The sequence below is a fragment of the Nothobranchius furzeri genome, chromosome 12 (genome assembly GCF_043380555.1).
Source record: "Nothobranchius furzeri strain GRZ-AD chromosome 12, NfurGRZ-RIMD1, whole genome shotgun sequence".
NCBI classification, from domain to species: Eukaryota; Metazoa; Chordata; class Actinopteri; order Cyprinodontiformes; family Nothobranchiidae; genus Nothobranchius; species Nothobranchius furzeri.
Genome location: NC_091752.1, coordinates 7,171,375 through 7,187,157, shown reverse-complemented (window position 1 = coordinate 7,187,157; position 15,783 = coordinate 7,171,375). Strand labels below are relative to the sequence as shown.

General features: G+C 46.0%; 1 protein-coding gene across 4 annotated transcripts in view; it reads right to left on the bottom strand.

The window, feature by feature from the left end:
* The window catches only part of ttc7a (tetratricopeptide repeat domain 7A), an 89,077-nt gene that overhangs the window by 33,219 nt on the left and 40,075 nt on the right, over positions 1-15,783 (bottom strand). For all 4 annotated transcript variants that reach the window (XM_054749923.2, XM_054749922.2, XM_054749921.2 and 1 more), the window contains 4 exons: positions 12,260-12,377; positions 12,102-12,159; positions 9,701-9,773; positions 9,474-9,634 (listed from right to left, as the gene is read on the bottom strand). In XM_054749923.2, coding sequence (XP_054605898.2) covers positions 9,474-9,634; positions 9,701-9,773; positions 12,102-12,159; positions 12,260-12,377 — 410 coding nt within the window. The remainder of the gene's footprint in view (positions 1-9,473; positions 9,635-9,700; positions 9,774-12,101; positions 12,160-12,259; positions 12,378-15,783) is intronic.

Genomic DNA, 15,783 nt, shown 5'->3' with positions numbered 1-15,783 from the left:
TCGCCCCCTGTTTGAGGGAGAACAAACCCCAGCTGCCTCTCGTTCAGGGTGAACTGGATGAAAGACTCTTTTTAATTCTTCTGAGAATTCTTGAAATGACCCACAGATAGCAGCATTACTCTCCCAGGCAGCTCTTCCCCACTGCCTGGCTTGACCTGACAGGAGAGAGATAGTGTAGGCTACTTTGGACCGCTCGGAGGGGAAGGACAATGGCTGCAGCTCAAATGTAAGGGAGCACTGAGTCAAAAAGGGGCTGCATTGTTCCGGTTCTCCGGCAAACCGCTCAAGAGGAGGCAACTTGGGCTCCCAAATAGGGTCAACCGGAAGTCCTTTAGGAGAAGAAGCAGCGGTGCTGCTGGTGGAGTGAATAGATTTAAGGTTAGCCATTCCCTGAACAATTTCATGAATGCTGCACTCCAGAGCCGTGATAGAACCCTCTACCTTATTACACCATTCAGTGCTTGGCTGCGGATCCATGTTAAATGGCGAGATCGTACTGTCACGGTCAGACCTAGTGACGATCAGCCAGATACAACAACAGCCAAACACAAAAAGTTTATTTAAGGACTTGTTAAAGTGATCGGGACCAGCTGGAGTCGGTTATGGGTGGCGTGGCCTGGGAGACAGAAAACAGTCAGCGAGGGAGATGATTCAGATGTCTTAATCTGAAGTGACTGACCTTCTGAAAACAGCAGCGGTGCTCAGCGGTGAGGGATGCCGATGAAGGTGAGTACTCAGATTCAGGCTGGAACTGAGGCAAGTCAGACAGACTGAGGTCGGGCAACAGGCAGGCAGACAGGCTCCGTGGTCAGGCAGGCAGAGATCAATAATAAACAGGCAGGCAGACAGGTTCAAACGCTCGAAGGACTGTGACAGGGCAGCGGATGATCTCGCACTGAGCAGCAGGAGCCAGGTGCTTAAATAGGGGGCAGCACAGGTGGAATTTATCAGCTAGATTACCGCTGCTGCAGGGAGACAGGAAAACACAGAGATCCGGGAATGATCATGACAAAAACTCGAACGTGTCAGTGTTGAAACCACTAAAGATCTTTGGTGCTAACATGCTGTTAGGCATGTTTAACAGCAGCACAGCTGACTAACACAAGCCTATAATTAGATCATTCCTGGAAACTTCGGGAAAAAATAAACGTTTCACACAAAAACCCCATTCACTACAGGCTACAACAGGCTGGCTAACAACCTTAGCTGTTTTCCTGCCAGCTTAGTTTATTGCCCTGTTATTGTTGTTCTTCACTTTTATAATCATTTGCATAAAGATGACCGCTTCAGTTTTGGTTTATAAGGATGTTTCACTAACAGTTAAAGGATGTGAGCCTTTTATGGAACATCTAGCCAGCTAGTGTTAGCATACTAGCTTAAATCAGAGCTGCTGACTGAATGAATTTTCCTTCTGGTTTTAGCTCTTCCCAAGACACTGGAAGCTAATATGTAGCTCTTTAACAGCTACATGCTGCATGTTAACCAGCTGGTGGCCGTTACTGTTTAGCTTTTATTACCAGTGTTGGGAACGCTACTTTAAAAAGGTAATTAGTTATAGTTACTGATTACTTTGCCAAAAAAGTAACTTAGTTACTAACTGAGTTACGAGATTATATAAGTAACTAATTACCAAGAAAATAACTACTTAGTTACTTTTTTCATTAAAGAATGCTAGAAAAATGGCTTACTTAATTTACTGTAAATTACTACAATAGTCAAATATAAATGACTAATGACTGGAACATAATAAAATGTATGTCCAAATGTTTTTATAAACCTGCATAATTTAAATAAATAAGCACTTAACAGAAGGAACTACTAATAGGAACATTACACTAATCTAGACTATTAAAAGGTCACTGTGTGATATTTAACAAGACCCCAATAAGCTAAAATTTAAAATTGCAAATAGAAACACCTGTAAAGGTTCCTGGGCCTTTAAGTGATCTCTCAGTCTATTTAAATTACAGAAATGAATGTAATTTTGCACAGTATTCTAATTTTTCCAGCTTCACATAATTGTGTGTTTTTAGCAGCATTTCTGTTGCTGGTAATCTAGTAATGGTTAAATAAATAAATAAATAAAATCCTTTAACATGAAACTAGAAGAGGCACAAGCCTGATGGAGGACTTACATTTACTAACTTGGGTCAGACCCAAACACAGAACAGCTGAAGCTGGGTGGTAAACACACACAGGTAGTTCTAATAACACCTGAGCTCCATGACGTCTGAGACTGATGCATCAGTGCTACAGCGGGACTAAAGTCATGATCAGAAACAGGTTACAGCTGGACGATCTAGGAAGGTAGAAGATCGTAGCGTCTGAGCAGTGAACAGGTGAGCGGACCTACGGGACTTCCCGCTGTCACGCCAAGAACGGCACGGCTGCAGATCCACACCTGCAGCAGCGAATCTGCGGGTCTGCAGCTGTAACTATTCATCACATCTTCCTCGTTCTTCACGGGCCGTGATGCACTTAGATGAAAACATCCGCCTCTTTAGCTCCTGATCAGCTGATGACAGCTTCAACACACAGCACTGCTTAACAGAAACAACGTTTTGATAAAAGAAGACGGTAATTAATTAGTTTGCTTGTTACAGAAAAAATTATTGACACCCATCACTGCTCTGTTGTGTCCACAGCATGCACTGATGGAGACAGTGAGAACACTGAGGGTCTCTGTCACGGCGTGTGGGTGAGGTGAGCGGAGAGAAGGATCCACATGCGGGTGAGGAAAGCGGGCAGGCAGACAGACAGACACGAACGTTTTAGTAAGGTTTAATATAAAAACACGCTGGACACTGAAACAATGAACCGACAAAACACATAACTGAGAGGGTTTAAATGCATGAGGGCTGGGAGCTTGGGTGATTTGAAAACGAGAGGCAGGTGGGAGCAATTAACAGAGACACATGACTGAACAGAATGGGGAGGAAGGACAGAGTGTGACAGTCCCCACCCCCCACCCCCCACCCCCCCACCCCCACCCCCAAAGGGCAGATTCCAGATGCCCACAGGAACACAGAGCAGGGCAGGAGGAGGGGGGCCAGGAAGCAGGGCCGAGAGGAACCGAGAGACCGGTGGAGATGAGGCAGGGACCAGTAGAGTCCGGGGGCCTGCGTCTGGGGCAGAGGAGGAGACAGCGATGGGCTCTAGGGGGCCTGCGTCTGAGGCAGAGGAGGAGACGGCGACGGGGTCTGGGGGGTCTGCGTCTGGGGCAGAGAAGGAGACGCGACGGGCTCTGGGGGGCCTGCGTCTGGGGCAGAGGAGGAGACGGCGATAGGCTCTGGGAGGCTCGCGCCTAGCGAGGGCAGGACCGGAGGTGACCGGAGGCAGAGCCGCTGCAGGGGTAGTCTCGGCAGGTCGAGACGCCGGACGTGGTCTCGTTGACTTCTGGACTGGAGGAGACAACGTCGACCTCTGAACTGGAGGGGACGACGTCGACTTCTGGACTGGAGGAGACGTCGACTTCTGGACTGGAGGAGATGTCGACCTCTGGACTGGGGGAGACGTCGACTTCTGGACTGGAGGAGACGTCGACTTCTGGACTGGAGGAGACGTCGACTTCTGGACTGGAGGAGACGTCGACTTCTGGACTGAAGGAAACGTCGAATTCTGGACTGGAGGAGACGTCGACTTCTGGACTGGAGGAGACGTTGACTTCTGGACTGGTGGAGACGTCGACCTCTGGACTGGAGGAGACATCGACTTCTGGACTGGAGGAGACGTCGACTTCTGGACTGAAGGAGACCTCGACTTCTGCACTGGAGGAGATGCCGACTTCTGAGGAGACGTCGACTTCTGGGCTGGAGGAGACGTCGACTTCTGGGCTGGAGGAGACGTCGACTTCTGGACTGAAGGAGACGTTGACTTCTGGACTGGAGGAGATGCTGACTTCTGAGGAGATGTCGACTTCTGGGCTGGAGGAGGCGTCGACTTCTGGACTGGAGGCATCGACTTCTGGACTGGAGGCGTCGACTTCTGGGCTGGAGGCATCGACTTCTGGACCGTCGACCTCTTGACCATCAACTTCTGGACCGTCGACTTCTGGACTGGAGGCGTCGACTTCTGGACCGGAGGCATCGATTTCTGGTCCGGAGGTGTCGACTTCTGGACCGTCGACCTCTGGACCGTCGACTTCTGGACAGTCAACTTCTCGTCCATCGACTTCTGGACCGTCGACTTCTGGTCCGCCGACTTCTGGACCGTCGACTTCTGGACCGTCAACTTCTGGAGGGGAGGCGGAGCCGCTGCAGACGGGACCGCTTCCTTGGCTGGTGCCGCCGGACTGGGCTCTGATAACTGGACTGGTGGCACGGGACCTGGCGCTGACTGGACTGGTGGTGCGGGACCGGGCTCTGACTGGACTGGTGGTGCGGGACCTGGTGGAGCCGGAAACCGGTAACGCGGGGAAACTAGATTGTCCACCTGGCACTCCTGGGGACTGAAGATCTGACGGAGTTGGACCAGCTCAGCTCGGAGGCTGGCGAGCTCTGTTGGATGGGCTGCAGGCTCGGTCCTTTGGCCTGGAGACGAGGGAGATGCTGACTGGACCGGAGGCGGGGCCGCTGGCTGGACAGAAACCTTCTCCTGGAGATACGGGGAGGATAGGGCGTCCAGCTGGAACTCCTGGAGGCTGATGCCGGCTTGGATGCCGGCGAGCTCCGTCTGATGGGCTGTAGGCGTGGTCCCTCCGCCTGCAGATGAAGGAGGTGCTGACTGGACCGGAGACGGGGCCGCTGATCTGACTGGTGCTGACTGGACCGGAGACGGGGCTGCTGATCTGACTGGGGGTGGGTCCAAGCTGGCGTGCCGAGCCGGGGTAGCGGTGAGCCCGTGGTTCCGTCCCGGGACAGAGGGTGACGGTGGGACCCGGCATCCTTCCCAATGCCGTGGGCCAACTCCGGGGGAGCACACAGCCAGTCTGGTGCCTACATAGCAGGAGCAGTCTAGCTCTCGACGTCTCCCAGTCCAACCCCCAATCTTACTCCGGGAGGGTGGAGAGGATCGCCGAGGTCGGGGTTCGGCGGCGGCGTCTGCGGCAAGGCGACGCCGGAGGAGGAGAAGCCGGCTGGTGGTTCGAGGTGAGAAATTGGAGCAGGTACTCCCAGGGGAGAACCTCCCCGCTGGATCCTTTAGGTGGTCGGTTCATTCTGTCACGGTGTGTGGGCGAGGTGAGCAGAGACAAGGATCCACATGAGGGTGAGGAAGGCAGGCAGGCAGGCAGACAGTCAGACACAAAAGTTTTAGTAAGGTTAAATATAAAAACATGCTGGACACTGAAGCAATGAACCGACAAAACACACAGAACTGAGAGGGTTTAAATACATGAGGGTTGGGAGCTTGGGTGATTGGAAAATGAGAGGCAGGTGGGAGCAATTAACAGAGACACATGACTGAACAGAATGGGGAGACAGGACAGGGTGTGACAGTCTCCACCCACCCGTCCAATCATCATCGTGTTTGTAAGTGCGTTACCGACACCTCTCTCCCTGGCTGCAGCTGAAGTGTGGCGGTCAGAAAGCCTCACACTGTTGCTCGATGTTCGACAAGCACATAGTAACGCACAACCTTCCGTCCCCAGCAACGGTAAAGCTTGGTTTATGCTTGACGCATTCACTTTCCGCGCGGTGATGCGGCTCGCGGCTAGAACGCGCTTCACAACTCGCAGCGTTTATGGTTTGTGCGGCTCGTCTCTGCGGTGAGCCAATATTCTCCCAAACTGAACGGGGCAGCATGGAGCTCTACAGCATGCATCCAACACTACACCATAGTAGAAGTAGAAATCACTGTTTACAACATGGTATTTCAGCATTTTTAACAGCGTTCTCGTCTTTTCCGACAGTGCGAGCTATTTCTCTCCAAGAATTATTAACAATATGTTGATCACTGTGATCTCTGAGAGCTGAATCATACAAATGTCTGTATTTACGAACCTCTGCCGTGCCGGTCCGCCATGTTTTTCCGCATCCGTCCGTCCGCGTGGTTAGAAATTTTCCGAGGTGCGCGTTGCGGAAATCTTGGGCCGTGCGGAGACGCGGTGGAGGGGCGTGGTTGTTAAAATGACGCAAAATGATGCAACTTTTCCGCGCGGAGCCGTGCGGACCTCGCGGACGCGTCAAGCATAAACCAACCTTAACGGCGTTGCAACAATGGGAAAAGTAATTAATTAGATTATTCTGTTACCTAATAAAGAACGCCGTTATACTTAAAAGGCGTTACTCCCAACACTGTTTATTACCCATCATTTCATTTATGTGGTCCTTTTAAAAGAGGCAAAACCAGAGCTGGCGTGCTGAAACCGAGTGTTGTTTTGGGGTGTAAAGCCTTTTTCACATTGGGCAGCTTGGTTCGGATAATTTTATGGTAATTATTTATTTATTTGCTGATCCGAAACATACGGTGGCCCAGAAGGTTTAAAAAGCCACCAATGTAGGAAAACACAGACATATATCGCAATATGTTACGATAATAAATTGATATTTTTAATCAATGTATAGACTTCCAATTGAGACTCTACAACCAAATATTTATTATATTTCTTTTGTGTGGTGCAGTTGAAACGGACTATTAGGTGGCAGCAGTTTTTACTACCTTCATTCTGTCATTACAAAATATTGTAATAACACTGGATGTGTCCTGGAAGCGTTTTGCAATAAAAATCTAGCCTTAAAAGTGGCTAATATCTTTTATTATCAGGAAATACCACATCATCTCACTTGTACTGATATATATATATATATATATATATATATATATATAGGGATATCAATATCGGTATCGGTCCGAAAATTAAAAATTACAAAAAACCGGCCGATATTAACAATCAATATTTTTTCCATCTTGTCTCCATTTGTTTATCAGTTTCAGAGGGTGAGGGGGCTGATGTGTTTTAATTTAGTCATGTGACAGTGATTGTAATCATCTCAGAAGCATAAATGTGTGTGTTGTGTGTACATAATGTAAATTCAGCTTTAATCATTTTTATTCTATACAATATCTGCTGATTTTAGAAGCAATGTCAGTATATCGATATAGGCACATATTGGATATCGACCATAACAGTGATCTTAATATCGGATATTGGTATCGGCTCAAAATTTTCACTTTGGTGCATCACTAATATATATATAATATATATATATATATATATATATATATATATATATATATATATATATATATATATATATATATATATATATATATATCATATCACTGGTGTGTTACCAATAAACACCACTAAAAGCCACAATAAGATGATAGAACCTATGACAGAAAAAAATTAATAAAAATCTGTCTCCCATCAGCATCTGACTGCAGGGGGCGAGAGTGTGCAACAACGTTCAGCTTCATAGCCCAAATATTTCATTACATATTTATCGTATAGTGCGATGGTAATTCAGCGTCCACAGAAACCCTGAAGCTTACAAATCTGAGATGTATCAGTAGTGACACAGTCTATGTAAATGCTCTTCACCTGACTTGTCTTTTAAGACATACATGCAGAGAAATGCACGCTATCGCCCCCTTCAGTCACAAATTCTGATGGGTAAAAGATTTTGTTGTAACACCGGAACTTGAGCAGAAATGAAGGTCATGCTAATATCTTAAAGGGATACTAGGTAACTTTTTGATATTTTTAAATCCATTTTTCCTTACAAGGTTAATGGAAAGTCACTCAGAACCCCACTGCCCTCTATGGCAAGAATACCACATTAGCAGCTTCAGACTGGTGAAAAATTGAGCTGACATACCTGGCGCTACAGTCTGGTTCAGCATGTTTCCTGCAGGTTTTAGATCATGAACTCAGCTGATTTGCTTAATTTAGTGATGAATCGCTCCTGTAGACAGTAACTAGTGAAGTCTGAGGAGACGTTTCAGCTGTTAGATTAAGGTGTTAAAAAAAGGAACACACAGCGAGAAGATAAATTTCACTTTGCTTTGACCACAGATAATTAATAAAGGCCACTAGGGGCTGCTAAAAGCAAGCAAAACTGCTTAGTATCCCTTTAATTATGTCAATTATGTAAACGAGACCTGGTCATTGGTCTTACAACCCCTCTGTGAAGGCCTACGTTACCAAATGCGGCTGTAATGAAGTTGTTAGCATAACTTCTGTTTTAGCATCGACTTCTGATTCATGGCGTTTTATGTCAGCTCTTCTACTTTCTTTTGTCCTATTAGAACTCACTCTGTAGGTTCTGGTATGTTGTAACTTGTGTTCAGTTGAACCATCTGGGTCACCATAGAAATGCTTACCTGACACAAAAAGACCAAAAAAGCGTCTAGAAGAAAACTGCACGGTGGCAAAAACCTGCTTCAGCAAACTCCAAATACAAATGGAGGTTAAACTCTTAATGTTTTTGACTGAGTCATGACTCCAATCAGACACAACAAACGATGCTATCTACTCCACCTGTAAGCCTGCATGGTTACCACGGTGATAAGGGATTCCTGGCACAGCGAGCGACGTGGTTGGCTGAGCCCAGAAGACAGCTCTTAAATGGGTCAAAATGGTCAAGTGTCCCCACTGAGGAGGCGTAAATAAGTGTCTCCGAGTCTGTGATTGTGCATCCTTACAGACGTTAGCGCAGCTTTCATCTTCCAGCAGCTCGGAGCGCTTGTGTAATTATAAAAGCACCCACCCACCCGCTCTCTCTCTCTGCTTCCTCCTGTCAGCCTCTTTGTTATTTCATCTTTTTATTTCATGTTGCTTTCCCCTTCCCATATTTTATCATCACCCATCTGTTTGAGCCGAGGCTCTGGAGGCCAACACTGACCCCATATGGCTGCATTACGAAATCATTTTCTGTGCTTTGAAACCCAGAAGAAGAATAACGGGGAGATGATGCAACATGCTTCGGTACTAATTTTGGTGTTCATTTTTTTTTAGCTGATGGGTAACTAGAATGTGTTTTATGAGCTATTTGACCTCCTAAAATGCAGATTAAACCAGAATAAAGGTTAAGCAAAAATGTAAACTAAATCTGTGAACACACACACACACACACACACACACACACACACACACACACACACACACCAAAAAAACAGCTTTTAGTCTTTATGGTTTTAATCCCAATTTGCTCCTGAAAAGTGGAGTTTATAGTAAGTAATCCAGCTGCTTTGGCAGCAGGAAGGTGCGTCCATGTGTCAGGATGTCTTGGACGAGTTTAGCCACTGAAGTACAACCAGGTCTGAGGTCAGAGCTGCAGAGTGAAAAAGGGTAAGGGTGAAGAGGGGGGGGGAACGACTGCTACCGCAATGCAGACTTCCACTCTGGCACGTCTAAATAAGGCGTGGGGTCTGTGACATCTACCGTAGCTAAGCGGAGACACTCTATCCCCTCGGAGAGACGGGAGAGGACAACTGGAATGACACAGCCTCGCTGGACCTAATCTAACAGGCTCTCAGCAGCATCTTTAAAGACACATCTCCTCATTTCAGACTCTTTTCTGGTGCTTTACTTGAAGTTGTCGGGATGCTGGCTGAGGGCCAGGTCCAGGATGTCCAGGGCGTGACGGTGATGCTTCTGCGCGCTCAGCAGCAGGGTCAGCAGGTGGAGGGAGTTTAAGTCATCGGCCTGAAGAGATAACGCCTCCTGCAGGGCCTCCATGGCCGCTGGTACCTGGAACGATACAAGATGTTTAACGGGGGTAAAAACTCAAATATATCACTGTTTGTCTGCTCATACCTGGCGTACAAGGGCCAGCTGGAGAGCCAGGTACATGGAGATCTGAGCATCATGGGGGTCTAATGAGTGAGCTCTGAGACGGAGTAACAAATAAATCTCAATTTGTGTCAAAACATGTTGAAATACATGAGTCATAAACTAAATAACTCTTTACAAAGTGCAACAGCGTTTTGTGAAATTGAAGGTTTGTTTAGAGTCAGGTCCTTCTAAGCGCCTGCACACACATAGATGGGTTTTCCACCAAACAAAGAAATTTAGTTACGGCACCAAAGCCGATTCTGTTAAAAACTCCGACCGAAGTGATTAGCACATTCTCCACTGTCAACATTTGCTTCTGGACATAGAAAAACTGGACTTTAGGTTTCACACCGTTACTGCCCACAGCAGAAAAACCCCTCTGACATCACAGGTACGACCTGTGTTACCACCCACCTGTTTTATAAACAGGGTATCTGCAGGTTTAAGGGAGCCAAATTTAAAACTTTTTAAGACCTTTTTTAAGGCCACTTTGACCAAATTTAAGCTCGTTGTCGTCTTCCTCCGCTTATCCGGGTTTGGGTCACGGGGCAGCATACCAACTAGGGAGCACCAGACCGTGCTCTCCCCGGCCACCTCCACCAGTTCCTCCGGCAGGACCCCAAGGCGTTCCCGGACCAGATTGGAGATGTAACCTCTCCAACATGTCCTGGGTCGACCCGGGGGCCTCCTGCCGGCAGGACATGCCCGAAACACCTCCCCAGGGAGGCGTCCAGGAGGCATCCTGACCAGATGCCCAAACCACCTCAACTGACTCCTTTCGATCCAGATCCAAATTTAAGCTATTTTTTAAATTAAATTTAAGCTATAATTTCCAGCTATTGCCTGGAACCGGTGCTAACCACATCGCGAATGTGGGATTAACCATCCATTTACCATTAAACTTGCACTTCTCCATGGCGCAAGCTCCCACTAGCTTAACCAGCTAATGTGCTCATCTAAAAATAGTCCCCTTTCACAACCAACTGAATGTGTACGGTTCTGCTTACGCCAACATCGTACACAAAAAATGCTGAAGACTAACTAGAAATTCACGAAAATGTCATAGAAATAAAATAATCTAGTTTATTGGGTCTTTGGTAATTTAAGACCTTTGGAAACAGTATTTAAGGATTGTTTGTCATTGTTAAGGATTTTCAAGGCCTTAAATTTGGAAAAGTAAATTTAAGACTTTTTAAGGACCCGCGGATACCCTGCATAAACTCAATCACTGCTCTGTGGAAGACCACAGGCAAAGGCCGGTTATCGCCCGCAACCTGATTATCCCACAACCAAAGAACGTTTCTCAGCAAAGATGTAGACAACTTGGGGAACTACTGCCACCTACAGGCTTGGCGTGAATGTGCTTTAATAATGCTCTGGATTTCATAGACGAGTGGGAGAGGATGTACGAATTAACCAAACCCGGCTAGGTGTGGCCTGAGAGATAAATATGTAAACAAAAGTAAAAGTTTGTCTACAGTTATGTTTTAGTGCATTTCTACACCATATTTGGCTCCACCTCTGCTAAATGTTATTTTGTTGTAAAGATGGTAAAGGGCCTGTATTTGTATAGGGTTCTACACCCCCCCAAGGCGCTACACAACACAAACAGTCATTCACACACTGCTGGGGATGAGCTACGATGTAACCACAGCTGCCCTGCGGCGCACTGTCAGAAGCGAGACTGCCGAGCCCCGGCGCCACCGGTCCCTCCGACCACCACCAGCAGGCAAGGTGGGTTAAGTGTCTTGCCCAAGGACACAACGACAGCATTCTCTGGCAGGAGCTGTGATCAAACCTACAACCTTCCGACTACAGGACAACCTGCTCTACCTCCTGAGCTGCTGCTGCTTCGTTGGTGTTTTTTGGCATCAGAGTAAATCATGCATACATTTTTTCCTCACCATGTCTGTCTGAAACGTCTCATGTTCGATTTAATCATTGATTTTATGAAGTGACTGAATCAATCTTTGCGAGACCGACCCGTTTCCTTCAGCAGCAGCTTGCCAGGATGCAAATCTGAGAGAGCAGCGGTGAGAGAAGAAGCCTGACTGAGACAGAAACGTCTCGCGAGGATTTTGGCCCACTTTTGTCGGTACAAGGTGACACGAGGTGGCACAAATGTTGCAGGAACACACAAATCTCTCCTGTAAGATTTTGTCCTAACATAATGATGTTTTTGCAAATTTGAACTTGTTTTTACAGGCTGAGTTGCTGGCCACTTTATTAGGTACACCCGTTTGATTGCTTGTTAACTCAATTATCTCATCAGCCAATAAAACGGCAGCAACTCAACACATGTAGACCAGAGGAAGAAGGACGCTGAAGTTCAAACTAAGCATCAGGATGGAGAATAAGGTGATTTAAATAAATGGTGACATACTTGTTCAAAGCTTTTAAGGCTCTTTTGTTGAATTCATTTCGATCTGCTTTCAAAGTTGCTGCAAAAATAAAAAGATCAAAGTAAAACTGTAGAGTTTCTTATTCAAGAACCCGTAAAAACATAAATGTTCTGAATTATTCAGCCTTCTGAATCCTCACCCCTGGATGCTTGTAGGCTGAAGCAGAGGCCCAGAGCCAGGTAGGCCCGGGGTAAAAACTCCCCCGCTTCCTCCCCCATAGACACCACCCTCTGGGAGAAAGCTTCAGCCTCTTCAAACTGGACAGAAACACTCAGTTAGCAGCAGTTTAGCAGCAAATGCCTTTTTTATAATAAGGAACAAATCAGTTATGATTTTATTTGTAGATTTAATTCCTTATTTTGAAACTCAAGAACAACATACAAAAAAGGTCACACCCTCTAATCTTTGGTTGGACCACCTTTAGCTTTGATTATGACTCACATTCGCTGTGGCGTAGTTTCGATAAGCTTCTGCAACGTCACCAGATTTATTTCCATCCAGTGTGGCATTAACGTTCCACCAAGATCTTGCACTGGTGAAGGTAGAGTCTGACCGCGGCACAAAGCCTTCTCCAGCACATCCTAAAGATTCTCAGTGGGGTTAAGGTCTGGACTCTGGTGGCCAACCCACGTGTGAAAATTATGTCTCATGCTCCCTGAACCACTCTTTCACTATGTAGAGTTAAATCTGCATACTGGAATCACCTCCGTTGCTATTCAGTGGGATTCCGAAAATGACCAATCAGATTAACCTATGAAGCTTATATCATATAAATATCCTGGATACTTATAAATCGATCTAAGTTCATACTTCAACCTGTTTAATCTAATTTTAATCCAAAGATTAATGTTTAATTTAGATAATTACATTTAATAGCAAAAGTTATTTTAAATCAGAAGCTAGGATCTTTGCTTTCAGATAACCAGAACTATTACCTTTTCTGTGTTTCGTTTCAATAATGAGGCAAGTTTAAAAATGAAGACGTTTTTTTTACTAACAATTTTAAACTGGAAGATTTGAAACGACAATTATAAAATGACAATTCATGGATGGCAATTTTAATGACAATCTTTAACAGTTTTGATATTAAACTTGTTTAAAAGCAAACCTGTGAGTGAATGGAGCTAAAATGAGAATGGTGAGTTTTGGATGCGTGAATGAAGTTCTCAGAAGGTTTCTTTCAGAGAGAATGAAAGCGTTCTGGGTGGAAATGATGTTTTGCGGATAACTGAGTTATTTTGAGAGAAACAGCATCAAACACATTCTGTCGAGGTCTACCTCACCCAATCAGAAGACCCCCGTTTTGGATCCGAAGTGTCCAGGTGCACGAGGTTGGTAGAAAAACCTCTAGCACTGCCAGATCGGTCCTGAGATGTCTTCTTGTGTCACTCGACTGTCAAACGTTTGGCAGGTGGACGTTCTCGTCTTTAACTTAACTTCAGAAATCAATGACTCTGGTAGAGTCTTCGTTAGCTGGTTTACAGTTCCGTTTATTCTTTGGCTATTCTAGTCGGCGTGACTAGAATAGCAGGTGGAGGTTAGGACACGGCCGTTCCACTTTCCTCGTGGTGTTGGTCCAAGAACTGGACTTGAATCTGTGATGGTTAGTTTTTACCAAAAGCTCTCAGGACCACTCCCACTCTCTCCGGGAGAAAGCTTGAACATGCGTCAAAAACATGTGATGCAGTTATTGCTTATCTGAACTCTGTGTTAGCTGGATAGGGTGAACTTGACCTTGTTGCTAAACACATCTTTAATCGTTATAATTATTATTATTTTACCCAAAGCATAATAATCCATTTCATGTCATTAAAATACCTTTATATTAGCCAAGTGATCATGTTATGATGATTATATTTAAACAGTAATAAAATCAATGAGTTTATTAATTATTAATCTAATTATTGTCATCGTGACTTGAAGTGTCCTTCTGGAATGGAACAGCAGATACTGGTGTTCTGATCTTGAGCAGACATCGTGGCTCCTTGGGTTAATCTGTGGATTCAAAAAGTACTGTTTGACCCAGCTTGATCCAGCTGGGCAAATGTGACCGTTGCCACAAATCAGAGAACCTTCATCTCGCTACAACTATCTGAGCCCGATGAATCCTGGCATTGTCATCTGGGAATATGTCCGTGCCCTCAGGGAAGATGGAATAACCTGGTCATTCAGGATATTCAGGTAGTCAGCTGACCTCATTCTTGGTGCACATCCTGTTGCTGAACCTAGAACTGACCAACTGCAGCAAGCCCAGATCATAGCACTGCCCCCACAGGCTTGTACAGAAGGCACTAGGCATGATGGGTGCATCACTTCATCTGCCTCTCTTCTTACCCTGATGCACCATCACTCTGGAACAGGGTCCATCTGGACTCAGACCAGTTTTAATAAAGCGTTGGACAGTTCTTAACCCAGTTTTAGTCATTTCTTCATCTCCTTTGATGTTTTCTCTGCTTGATACCAATGATCGGACCCTTCTCACATAGACTAACATCTTTTCTACAACCACCAGATGTGTCTTTCACCTATCGCCTATGCAGTAATTATCCAATAGGAGGCTCCTACCTGTCTGCTTAGTTAAATCCAGGTGGATACTTTTATTGGCTGGGCTGTGATAAGACAAACTCCTTAATCTGTGTAGACAAAACTGTCTCCCTGCTCTGTGATCCTCTACAGAAACTCAAGATTTGAGTTTAAAAATATTAATTTGGCTGTGGTTTGCAAATCTGTGCTTTAAAGAAAGAAAAATACCGCGAGCATCGTCGGATACTGAAGTAACAACGTATAAGTAGCCCTGCGAGTTCAGCACCGATGGCAGAGCCTGGTGCGAATTTCTTAGTGTGAGTTTAGTGTGAAGGTAGTCTGGACAGATTCAGCTGAAGGACAAAGAATTCAGTAAAGGACACACACACACACACACATGCAGCAGCAGGCTGCAGAGCTGAGGTGCTCTGAGCCAAGCAGAAAGTGTGTCACTCCATGTGAGGTACGACTGGTGGTGGGTGAGCAGGTGGGCATGAGGGGGTAACGCCTCTGACGGTACGCCAACTGCTCTGACACACTTCATCCTCCCTCTTGTCTCCCTGCATCTTCTTGCTCCGGTTTCCCGCCTGTTCTGTGGCTCCTGCTCGTGTAAAACCTGCACACAATAGCGACGAACCCCGCAGCCTGCTTGTGCACATCTTAGGAGGATTATACTTTTTTTTTGCTCCTCTCTTGAATGGTGAGAGGAGGAAAAAATGTCCCTGCTGGTCAGACCAAAACTCAATCTGCTGCTGCTCTTTAGGAATTTAGAAAAGAAGCTTTGCTTTCAGATCACCAATCACTAAGTTTGTGCTGATGTTGTGAAATAAACAGTTTCTCAACCAGAGGAATGTCAGAAATAAGAAGAAATGGTGTCAGTCTGTGTGTCTGGACAGATTACAGTCCAGACTGTCCGGTGGCGCTGTCGGTGGACAGCAGCAGCCTGTTTATGTAATGCCAGACTGTACTGTGACCATAGTGTTCCATTGTGATTAAAACTGTAAGCTCCTTAGTGTCTCTGGCCTGCCATGATCTGCAGCCACAGACAGATGTGCTTTCTCCGTTCGCCTTCTCTAATCTGACCCTGGGCTCTGTCTGACTCACTCTCACCACCATTACTTTTACTTCTGCTTCCACATT